This window comes from Macaca thibetana, chromosome 4, assembly GCF_024542745.1.
Source record: "Macaca thibetana thibetana isolate TM-01 chromosome 4, ASM2454274v1, whole genome shotgun sequence".
NCBI lineage: Eukaryota > Metazoa > Chordata > Mammalia > Primates > Cercopithecidae > Macaca > Macaca thibetana.
This window is the reverse complement of record NC_065581.1, coordinates 109,597,288-109,609,497: the sequence shown is the minus strand read 5'-3', so window position 1 is coordinate 109,609,497 and position 12,210 is coordinate 109,597,288. Positions and strand designations below refer to the sequence as shown.

The 12,210-nt window shown below is 46.8% G+C and overlaps 1 protein-coding gene across 2 annotated transcripts in view; it reads right to left on the bottom strand.

The window, feature by feature from the left end:
- The window catches only part of CNKSR3 (CNKSR family member 3), a 112,640-nt gene extending 100,640 nt beyond the window's left edge, over positions 1-12,000 (bottom strand). Inside the window, exon 1 of one of the 2 annotated variants that reach the window (XM_050786791.1) lies at positions 11,411-12,000. In XM_050786791.1, the coding sequence (XP_050642748.1) occupies positions 11,411-11,462 (52 nt within the window). In that variant the 5' untranslated portion in view covers positions 11,463-12,000. Of the gene's footprint in view, positions 1-11,212; positions 11,298-11,410 lie in introns of those variants that run through there. The other variant, XM_050786793.1, reaches the window with a different exon arrangement.
- Positions 12,001-12,210: the final 210 nt, after the last annotated feature.

Here is a 12,210-nt window from a genome sequence, read left to right as displayed (position 1 = left end):
GAAAGCTAAACAGGTCCTTTCAGACCCATGAAACATGCCCCTCCTGTGTGTTCCTGGGCTGAGCACTCACAGGGACACAACGGAAGGATGCCCTGGGCTTGGGGTTTAGCAGGTGGCTAAGAGCCCAAGGGGATACCAGCTTTAACTCTTCCCTGTCTATTCTGCAGAAAGGACACTTACAAGCCAAGGTGCATTACTCATCCACTTAAATATGTCACCACTGTCCTTACTGGAAACATTGTCTTTCTTAATCAGTCATGACGTATTGGCAAAAAACTGTTGACAGGCATTATGAGGAAGAGTCTGGTTTATATCACCTATTTCCATAGAGTCCACATGAGTGGTGCAGACCACTGCTTCTCCCATTTTAGCCTGTACCAGAATTCCCTGAGGAGTCTGTTAGCTTCCTGGATCCCACCCCCAAGTTTCTGATTCTGCAGGTCTGGGGTGGGGCCCAGGAATTTACATGTCTATATTCCCAGGTGAGGCTGGTGTTGAAGAAGTGAGTTTAATAACAATGGTGACAGGATGTTGAGAAGCCCCACATGTACGTGCCTGGGAAAGAGTCTCTTCAAAAGCTCGGTTTAAACACTTCAGGAGGCAGGTACAACCATCTTATATTTACAGGTACTCATTAGTTTCTCCATTCCATGGTGCCAATCTCTGCTGGGGTTTTTTTTTTATTTATTTGGGGGGTTCTTTTAGTAGAGACAGGGTCTCACTATGTTGCCCAAGTTGATCTCGAACTCCTGAGCCCAAGCCATCCTCCTGCCTCAGCCTCCCAAAGTGCTGGGATTATAGGCGTGAGCCACTATGCCCGGCCTGTCCATCTCTGATTTGATCCAAGAAAGAATGAAGAATTTCTCCAGGTCCAGGAAGGGTTTTTCTTTAATCAGCTTTATGTAAAATTCTTCAAATTGGCCTAGAGGTGCTTAGAATCAAACCACTTCAAACCATGTGTCTCTAGGCATCTTACTAGCAAAGAGTATTTATGTTTTCTTAAATACTTATTAGTAACAATTTAAGGCTTTAGTGTACAGAGTTGTTTCCTAAATGCCACCCACAGTTGTGTCATCTGCTCATGGTTAGTTTAAGACTCCAGTTGGAATCCCTGTTAAGATGGTGCTGACAACTTTAACAGGTGTTACATGAAGTCTGATCCACCCTACATGTTAAGCTAGTTTTCCTCTATTTCAAAGATCATATTCCAACTAGTATTTTGACTTGATTCTCCTGAAGACGTTGTAATGTAAAATTACTGAAAGAACATGCAAAATTGTTCAATTAATGCATATGTAAGTAAAATTAGAAACACACACACACACACACACACACACACACACACACACATCCACTCCCAAACCCAAAGCACTGAATTTCCCCTCTCTGCAAATCTCTGAAAATAGGAAATAGAATGCTTCCTTTCACTAAAAGGTTATCCTCGGGAAAGCATGATTCAGATTATCATAATCGCCGCCTTTTCTGATAGAAAGCACGTAGGGGTTTTCCTCTGATGGAACTGACAGACTGGCTCCTTTCGGGGGACTCACAGCTGGGTGTGAGCAAGGGATTAAGGCTTCCGGGTTATTCTAATATCAGCCTCCCCTCCCTCAGCTCCCTCTCCCACTCCTTCCGCGCTATGGAGAAGTGATATATTATGTGTTTAAAACTATGCCCAGCTTCTGCTGAAAATGTATCAAAATACCATCTATTCCACCAACAGTATGGAAGCTACAGTTTCTAAAGCAAAAATTAGGATAGTCTGTCAGTAGAGCAAAATATTTTAAGTCAGATATACCAGTTTCTTTACTCAAATACTTTAAAAGTTACCACATAGAAAGCTTTCTAATTTCTCCATCTTATTGACTCACATTCTAAGGAGTTGCTTTGCCTTAATAAACACAGCCGCATTTGCCCTTCTGATCCCAGGTTTAAAAATGTTCCATCAGCCATTTGATGTCAAAGAAAACAAAGTAGGCTAAGTCCAATTTCACAAAAACCCTATTCATAGATGAATAAACAGCTTCAGAAACTGTAGCCCCAGCAAAAAGTGCCAGAAAACAATGATATGAACAAGGCAAAAGACAGAGGGCGCTCTCTATTCTAAATGACCATCATACACGGCGAGAGAGGAGCCAGCGGGAAAGGAAAGGAGAGCATCTACCTACTTTAGCCCTGGCAGGAGGGGAAAGAATGGGCAGACATCCCAACTTCGAATCTAACGTTTACATTACTGAGATTGGAAGTTGTCAATGACCCAGCTGCAACTAGAACTTCGTTTCACAAAGGCTGGAACCACCAACACCTGAATCCAAGACACCATCGCCTCCAGAATACTGCAATGCCTTCCGGCTGGATTTCCTGAATTCACTTCTGCACCAAAAGCCTGACTGATCTTTCAACACACAGATCAAATACTGTCACTCTCTGCTTTCCAACACAACTATAAAAAATATTGCACCTCCCTGACCACGACTTGTAAGACCCTACATGATCTGGCCCCTGTGTGTGTCTCTCTCTCATCTGCTTTTCATCCACCACCCCCACCCTCGCTCTCATGACCCCACCACAACTTCTTTTTCTCAAACCCTCCAAGCCCATTCCCACCTCAGGGCCTGTGCATGAGTTATTCCCTCTCCTACAATGCCCTTCTCCCTAATTTTCTGATCGCCGGTTCCTTCCTACCTTTCATGCCTACATGTCACCTCTGAAAGGCTTCCCTGATGACTTCATCCAAAGGAGTCCCCCACCCAGTCCCTCTCCCTCACCTCTCTGCTTTATTTTCTGATTCATGCTTATCAGTAGAAATTTTCTTATTCATCTGTTTTGTGGTTGGTGGTGGCGTTTGTCACCCACACATCCACCACACTAAAGCAGGGACTATGGATTCCCAGCACTTAGAACAATACCTAAAACCGAGAAGGTCCTCCTAAGAACAGGGCAAAAGCGTCCAAGGAAACAATGAGAAAACGGAAGACGGACTTAATTTAACTTACCTCTGTATAACAACAAAAGGGTGAATAGAATTGTCATAAATTATTAGTAAGCACGTGAAGGGTGACACTCAGCCACAACAATATTAAATATTTAAATAAAAATACCCCAATTACACTACCAGTTAACTTGAGTTATTATTGATTATGAATAATAAGTGGGTGAACACATATGCCATTCATTATGCAAGAGGCATTCCCTGTATTTATTTCCTCTTTTAATTCCACACATATGCCATACGTTATACAAAGGGCTTTCCTTTTATTTTGGAGATGGAGTTTTACTCTTGTCGCCCAGGCTGGAGTGCAATGGCACGATCTCAGCTCACCGCAACCTCTGCCTTCCGGGTTCAAGAGATTCTCCTGCCTCAGTCTCCTGAGTAGCTAGGATTACAGGCGCACGGCACTACGCCCAGCAAATTTTTTTTTTTTTTAGTAGAGACAGGGTTTCACCATGTTGGCCAGGCTGGTCTCAAACTCCTGACCTCAGGTGATCTACCCGCCTCGGCCTCCCAAAGTGCTGGGATTACAGGCGTGAGCCACCACACCCGGCCTCCCACACTTGTTGGTTAGGAAGGAATTAGAAGGTACCATCTGGATAGAGGAGGAACCAGGGACGGGACAGGATCACAGAACAGAAGCCTTCTGTGAAGCCTGGTCCCAGCTCCTCACCTCTGGACCTTGGACAACTCATTTCACTTCCAAAAGCCTCCTCCATGCTGCTCATCTGCAGTGGAAACTGCCTTCCTGTGCATCTCCAGGCTTGGGAAGAGTCCAATGAGAACAAATGCATAAGTGCCCTGCAGAGCTCATGAAAATAACATCTGATTTTTTCACTTAAAGCCTACATAATGGGTAAGCCAGTGATGACACGCCAGAAATAACATAAATGAGAGGACAGAGGGAAAGCAAGGCAAGAACACTCAGGTCGGGGAGCTAGAAGACAACAGGCTGGGTGAAAAGACAGGCAGTGACACAGGCATGGGGACACAGACGGGAGGGCCCCTCTCGGTTCCTCACAACAAGGGGAATGCACAAAGGAGCCAAAGCAGGAGCTGTCACTCGCCAGTCTCCATGGATAAAGGATGGAGACACCCCAGCCTCAGTGCGACACGTAGATTTGTGCCAAATTTTGAGACCTGCCACGGTTATTTATTCCTGAAAAGACATTCGGTGTCATTTCCCATCAACAATAAAATCTCCACCAAAAGTCAGCTCAGTGTAGTAAACGCCGTGTGGTCACCAACTATAGGACGGTGTGACTAGCCAAAAGCCCATCTCATCCTCCCAGGTCCTACTGAGGATCCTGAGAACAAACTTCAACCACAGTGACCACTGACCACCCCACAACTCCCTTCTGGCTACTTGTGTTAAAGATTTTTTTAAAGGGGGGCAGGGGGCAGTCTGAGCATGGTGACTCCCACCTGTATAATTCCAACACTTTGGGAGACCGAGCAGGGGGGATCACTGCAGACCAGGAGTTCCAGAGATCAGCCTGGGCAATACCACAAGACCCATCTCTACAAAGATTTTTTTTTTTTTATTAGCCAGGTGTGGTGGCATGTGCCTGTGGTCCCAGCTACTTGGGAGGTTGACACAGGATGTTCACTCAAGCCTCAAGCCCTGGAGATTGAGGCCACAATAAGCTATGATCGTGCCACTGCATTCTAGCCTGGGCCACAGAGCAAGACCCTGCCCTTATTTTATTTTATTTTATTTTATTTTATTTTATTTTGAGACGGAGTCTGGCTCTGTGGCCCAGGCTGGAGTGCAGTGGCACGATCTCGGCTCACCGCAAGCTCCGCCTCCCAGGTTCACGTCATTCTCCTGCCTCAGCCTCCTGAGTAGCTGGGACTACAGGCACTCGCCACCGCGCCCGGCTAATTTTTTTATTTTTTTAGTAGAGACGGGGTTTCACCATGTTAGCCAGGATGGTCTCGATCTCCTGACCTCATGATCCGCCCACCTCGGCCTCCCAAAGTGCTGGGATTACAGGCGTGAGCCACCACGCCCGGCCTTTTTTTTTTTTTTTTTTTTTTTTTTTTTTTTTTTAAGGCTGTTATAAGAACTCTTCAAGGAATAAGGAAGAAATCTCAAGGGAAATGTCTCATTTATTTTACTAAGAATTGCCTGATGCTGTTGCTAGGTGGTGCTTATAAATATAAGCACATACCATAAGACTGGTTTTTTGCCTTAATTAGTGGCCAAGTCAAGCATCCTCAAATTAAATGTCATCATTCCAGAATGTAAATGAAACAGCTGGAGTACATACCAGACCAGATAGCCCAACACTACAGTAGCAGGACTCCAGCAAAGTTTGAAAACACGTCTGCAGCCACATGCTAGAACAGTGCTTCTCTAACTGTGATGGGTGCATGAATCGCCAGGGGATCTTATTAAAATGCAGATTCTGATTCACCAGGCCCAAGCTTCTGTATCTCTAATGAGCTCCCAGGTGATGCTGAAGTTGCTGGTCACAGACCAGGTGCCAGACAGGGGCCAACAGTTGACAGCAAAAACCATCCTATGCCATCCTCACTGCAAGCCCAGGTACAATTTTTTAGAAGTGAGGAAATATGGCTCAAACTAATTTACCCAAGGAGAGTTCATGATATTTGCAAGAGGTATTTATCACTCCATTAATCAAGAACCTTCCTGATCAGCTGCAAGTTCTGCCCCGGATCCTCTGACCAGCTGGCAAATGGCGGAGAAATCTCTTTGACACTGACAGGTGCTCCTGGATGATAAGAATGCACCTTATGAAAGACCTGACTGCTCAGAGAGAACAGTTTGTGTCCTGGAGCTATAGGAAAAAGGAAGAGAGGAAGCAATAAAAACAAGGAGTAGAAATTTACGGAGAGCTTACATAAGATCACACAGTCAAAAGCAGAACTGGGATACTGAGTCCATGCTCTGAACCACTCAGCTCCACCACCTGGTACAAGTAATCAAAGTGACAAAGTGATGGAGTTTGGGAGAGCCCCAGAGAGACCACCACTAATAATTAGGGGACCCTGAGCAAATTCTCTCTCTCTGCTTCAGTTTCTTTAATATGGGCTGGAAATGATTCATACACCTCACTGGGTTTTCTAAGGATGAAATGAAAGAGGCTGGACGGGGGCAGTGCCTCACATTTGTAATCCCAGCACTCTGGGAGGCCGAGGTGGGAGGATCACTTGAGCTCAGGACAAGATCAGCCTGGGCAACAGAGTGAGACCCCATCCTGCATTAAAAAATAATAATAATAAGTAAAGAATTTTTATAATGAGGGAGCCTAAATAAAGCACTTAGAACAGCGTCTGCCAAGATAATAAATGCATCAATCAATGTTTCTCTGTTACTAAGAGAATTTTATCACTGGAGTGCAGGAGAGAGAATGGAACCAAGGAGAGGGTGGAATGAAGAGCTTTTCTGAACTATGGCCAAATGGTAGACCTACAGCTGCTAAAAGAAAAAGGCCTCCCTTTCCCAGGGACCACAGAGGCTAAAAGAAAAGGTATAACCTAAACTGGAATCAAGGTAACAAAGCCTCTGTCTGGACAGAGGCAAGAAGGGCCTAACCGTGCAAGGTAGTGTATTGCAGTTGACCTATGATGTATCAGATCTCTATAGTTAACTTGGAAATTCCAGCCTTTCCATGACCAAATAGTGAAGCACCTTAAGATTGCTATGCGTCATAAACAAATAGACATGACAGGGAAAGAGCAGGGCCCGAGGCTTAGACCTTCAGCAAGCAAGTCCCCTTTTCTCTTGGTTGGTGATGGGGACTGCGACCAAAACTAGCAGCACCAGAAGCTGGCCAGAGAGACTTCTCTCCTGGGACCAAAGCTGGGTGTTATAGACGTGCTGACTCAACTACACAATTTTATTATTATTATTAATTTTTTTTTTTTTTTTGAGACGGAGTCTTGTTCTGTCCCCCAGGCTGGAGTGCAGTGGCGCTATCTCAGCTCACTGCAAGCTCCGCCTCCCGGGTTCACGCCATTCTCCAGCCTCAGCCTCCCAAGTAGCTGGGACTACAGGCGCCCGCCACCACGCCCAGCTAATTTTTTTGTACTTTTTAGTAGAGACGGGGTTTCAGCGTGTTAGCCAGAATGACCTGGATCTCCTGACCTCATGATCCGCCCGCCTCGGCCTCCCAAAGTGCTGGGACTACAGGCGTGAGCCACTGCGCCCGGCCAACTACACAGTTGACAGCCTACCCACTCTAGGCTGATCAACGGCCAAGGCTAGGACAGTTCTGCTGGGACAACCAGTCCCACTTCTTCCTCGTGGAAGGCACTCCCCAGTGGCCTTAAAGCAGAAACATGACTTGTGGTAGCTGCATTCCACAATGAAATTTCTCATATTTAAATCAAGCTTAGAGAAAAGGACCTCATATAAGTTCAGATTTTGACCTAAGAAGATTGAACAGGAATGAAGATATAACTCTATTTCTAAAGCACGGCTGGATGTAAGTAGGGAATGTGGCACATGTCTACTCTGAGAACTGAGCTATGAAAATCAGTGCATGTAAATCCCTGTTGCCTGCCTACCAATATCTATTCTCCCCTTTTTCCTCTCTGACCAAACTCCAAGTTTTTTTTCAGGGTCACAATGTACCAAACTTAAAAAAAAAAAAAAAAAAGAAAGGAAGGGAAAAAGAAAAAAGGAAGAAGAAAAGGAAAGAAAAAGAAAGGGAGCAAAGGGAAGGAAGGAAGGAAAGAAGGAAGGAAGGAAGGAAGGAAGGAAGGAAGGAAGGAAGGAAGGAAGGAAGGAAGGAAGGAAGGAAGGAAGGGAAAAGAGAAAGAAGAAACAAAAGAAGGAAAAAGAAAGAAATTACAGCGACCAGCCTTCCCTGCTGCATGAGGTGGCCATGTCACATTTCTGGCACCTGAGATGTAAGCCAGGTCACTTGATAGTTTTTCAAAGAACTCTTTAAAGGGGAATACTTGGCTGCTATCTGTCTTCTGTCTTCCATGAGTCTCCCTTCTGCCTGGAATAGGAAGACAATCATGCAGGAGCCGCCACCTTGCACTGAAGCACTAAGTATGAAAATGAACACCATGTGCCAGGCCATACCCTATGCCATGTGCTACGAATGGCTGAACAAGATGGCAGCACCATGGAACCCCCTACATGTTGTAAAAGATCATTTGCTTTGCAAAGGCTTTTACTGAATTGACTGGCAAGGTGCCATGAACTAGGAATAAATTTGATTTACAAATAACTTTCCGACAGGAACTAAAGACAGAGAATAACACAGACATATACTGGATGAGTCTCCTCCACTAACATATGCTATTCAGACCGAATCCTGAAGATCTATTCACAAATGTAAAGATTCTCGGTGTGGTCTAGGTATGGCCTTGGGAAGAAACTCCTGAGAAAATGGAGTGGAGTGAAGCCAAACCACCTGCTCTGCTGGGTGACATCTGTCAATCACTCTGTGACTCAGTTTCCTCAACTGCAAAATGGAAATAACTGTTCCTACCTCAAAAGTGGTTGTGCCTATTAAATAAGCTGATATTTGTACAATGCTTAGACATGTGCCTGACACACTGCTTAATAATTACTGAGGATCCACTAACATTATGGTAAAATTGGTGACAGTGTAGCTAAACACTAATAATAAAAGCCAGACAGATTAATTCATTCTGTAGACAACAACTTATTTCCTAAGGCACACATCTGTCAAATAACAAGGACATGAGATCCAGCTGTCGACTGTGGCCAGGTTTAGACAGTTTTAAATCTAAGGCCTTCAATGGTTCTCATAATCGCCCTACCCAGATTCATGCAATACCAAGAGTCACAAAGTCTACATGAAGAGCTGCTTATCAGTAGCATGTATTTATAAAATAAAGGTTGGGTAAAGAGATTAGCAAAGAGCACTAAAAATAGTCCTATAAGCAAACAAGCTTTTGTAAGTCGACAGTTCATTAAAAAGTCAATACTTGAGCATCATTATTGTGAGAAATATTGAAGTAATGGGTCATGCAACTTGGAAGATTGCAGCCTCTTATCATCTTAGCCATCTTTTTTAGATTGGAACACAGAAAGTATCCAGATCTTTCTACAAGGCTGTATTTCAGGGTCCAAAAGGGCACAGGCAAATGTGTAATGTAGCCAAGTGCCAACCACAGGTATGTAACCTAATAAGTATCGTAGGTATTGAGCCAGCCATAGATATTCGTTTCAGGTCAGGAGAAAACTTTTCCTAGATGAAAGTAATCTCAACTAACTCATAACATCAAGGCAACTGGATACAAAAACATGCTTTAATCTACTCTCCCTTTTAAATACTCAACAAACATAACAGGATGTGATTTTACACTTCTCCTTTTCCAATCCCAAGAGGGACAAAAAAAAAAAAAAAAAGACAAAGTCTTGAGGGTGTGAAGATCTCACTCCATCATCTTCCTGTGTGCCTGTTACCATTTTTCTGGTTGTACGTTATCAACTAAGCTGGCAGAGGCTCAGAAAAGCCAGGGTGATAAGATGTAACCCTTTCTTTCCTCTACAGCAGAATAGAAATACAGTGGAAGCCACAAATATGAGCCACGTGTAAGTTTAGATTTTCTAGGAAACATATGTAAGAAGGTAAAAATAAACAGGTGAAGTTTATTTTAGTAATATCTTTTATTTAACCTATCAAAATACTATCATTTCCACATATAATAAAAAGTATTAAGATATTTCGTGTTCTTTTTTTTTTTTCATACCAAGTCTTCAAATGCCATGTGTATTTTAGACTTACAGCACATTGCAATTCTAACCAGCCACATTTCAAGGGCTGGAGAGCCACAAGTGGTACTGGTTACTAAGCTGGACAGAACAGTTCTAGAAGTCAATAGTAGGTGAAATTTGCAGTGTCTCAAGTTGACTTTATGAGGGACATACAGATAAAATAGATATCAACTCAGTTTCAGCAAGTTGCCAGCCTACGGAATTTGGTAGCATCTTGAATGAAGTAACACACCTCATTTCAAACTAGTGTGGGCATGGATGGCTTTTAAGCTAATGCTTCCTACCAAGTACTGGAAATGCCACTTACTCTTTGGGAAACCTAGTCACCAATGCAAAAGCATGTGTTGTTTTTAGCTTCATTTTACATAGGAGTCCAGGAAATTCTGCTCACTTGACAAACCCGTTCTCAAGGAATTCTCCCAGAGGAGCAGGAAATGGTCAGACATAACCGCTGACACACCCCACACACCTTGGACATCCTATTCCACGTGGTCTACGTGTAAGTCACAGGCATGAGAAATGAGATGTAGCGGTGATCAGCTTTCATTATGCTGCAGCTATGGGTGGGACGGTTTGAAAGCTGACCTGGTCTTACCAGTATTACCTACCTCGCAGGCTTACTGTGATGACCAAGGGCAGTAACAGAGAGAGCTCTTAGCAAACTGTAAAGCGCTATAAAATTCTAGTTAGTACTGAGAAAGAACACCATTCCTCACCTGGAAGAGCAGATAGAAAAACAAATACTACCTCGAAACAGAGATGTTGGGGGTGGGGGGAAACCATGAAAATACAGATTGTTCTTGGTGGACTTTGTTCTCTTGCAAGTACAGAAAAAGGTTGAGTAAACTCTAGTACCTTTCCCTCGAAATCGTGGGAGACACTGAAAAGTAAGCGAGCCAGCTAGGAGGACAAGCTCCTACCTCTGCTCATTCCCCCCACCGCCCCAGTCCCACTGCCTTCCTCATCCCAAATACTGTATGAATCAAGACAGTGATTCCAAACAATTAGATTTCTCCTTCCCAGGGCTTCCTTGTGGCCTGAAAATGCAGCGCCACCGGGGATACTGGCGCCTCCCGCAGCAAAAGTCACTGCCTTCCCGGGAGTCCTGGCTGGAGGTTTCTCTCCGGCGCAAATGCCACGGTGTTGGCTCTTGCGCCGCCCTCTCGCCTTCTCCAACAAAAACAGACAGGCTTGGCGACCCGCCGGAGTCTCCCTCTACCTGTCCGACCGCCCCGTCATGCCTGCGGACGGCTCTGGGCAGGCGGCATGGACGAGGTCCGGCGGGAGTCACCCACACAAAGGCGCCTTGTGCCTCTGCGCTCGGGTCCCCGAGTCGCCGGGCACCGCAGCCGGGCCAAGCAGGGAGAGCGCCCCCCGGCCCGAGTGCCGAGTCCGGAGATCCACATCACCAGCCCTCAACCTCCACAGAAAGGCCACCCCTACTCCCTGGTTTAAGGATGGGGCTCCCCTCGGCTTGCCACAATCCGCACCCCGGAAAGGAAGAGCTCGGAGCAGGTATGAGAGATACCGGCGCACAGGCCACTCGGCAGAAGTTTGCATTGTCACCGGGCTGTGCCCTCACCGCTTCTCGCCGGGAGGAAGGGCCAAGCACCCCCTACCCCAGTTCCCCGCCCAACCATCCCCGAGGCTGGAGGACTCCGGACACTCCCCCCGCAAGGCCCGCGCACCTCTAGTCCAGTCCACCACTTGTTTGGGGCTCCACTTGGTCACGGGTTCCATGGTAAACGGCTTCGCCTCTCGCTGGGTTGAAGAGTCGGAGATAAAGTGTTGCTGCCTGTGCTCCGGTGGCCCTTCCCGGGAGGGCGCGCCCACGGCTGCTCCCTTGCGCCCGAGCGACTTCGTCAAGGCTGCATGGCCGCGGTCAGCGGGTCGTCCCAGCGCAGCTCCGCCAGAAGCCTGGCCCTCTCCCTCCAGCTGCCACAGTCCAGCTGCAGCTCCTTCTTCCCCCGCCGCCGCCGGGATCCTGGGCACAGCTGCTGCTCCTGGGCGACGGCAGCTGCAGGCACGCCGGGCTGCGACCCCAGACCCCTGGCCTCGGCTCGGCACGGGAGCCTCCCGGCCCGGGACCACTTTCTTAGTTCTCCTGAGGCGCGATCGGCTCTCCCTCCGCCCGTCTTCTCGCCGGCTGGTTCCCCGGGGTCCCCGCTCCGCGTGCGCTGGCGTCCCGGAGCCTTCCCGGCGCAGGTCCCACCTCCTGCGCCGCCCTCCGGTGCCGCACTGGCAGGGAAGAGCGCAGAGCGTGCGCGCTGGGGTTGCAAAGTTTCAGCTCCGGTCACTGCAAACCGAATAAAAGAGAGGGCGGGGCCGAGGGGCCAGGGAAACTCGTGGGAGGGGGCGGGTCCGCCCTAAGCGGCCGACTCCGGTTACTTTCCCTCTCTAAGCCGGTCTGGCTCACACCCGCAGCGTCCTGGGCCCTGCTTTCCTTTTCAAGGGGCGGGTTGTAGATCGCGCGCGCACCCTGGAGAGC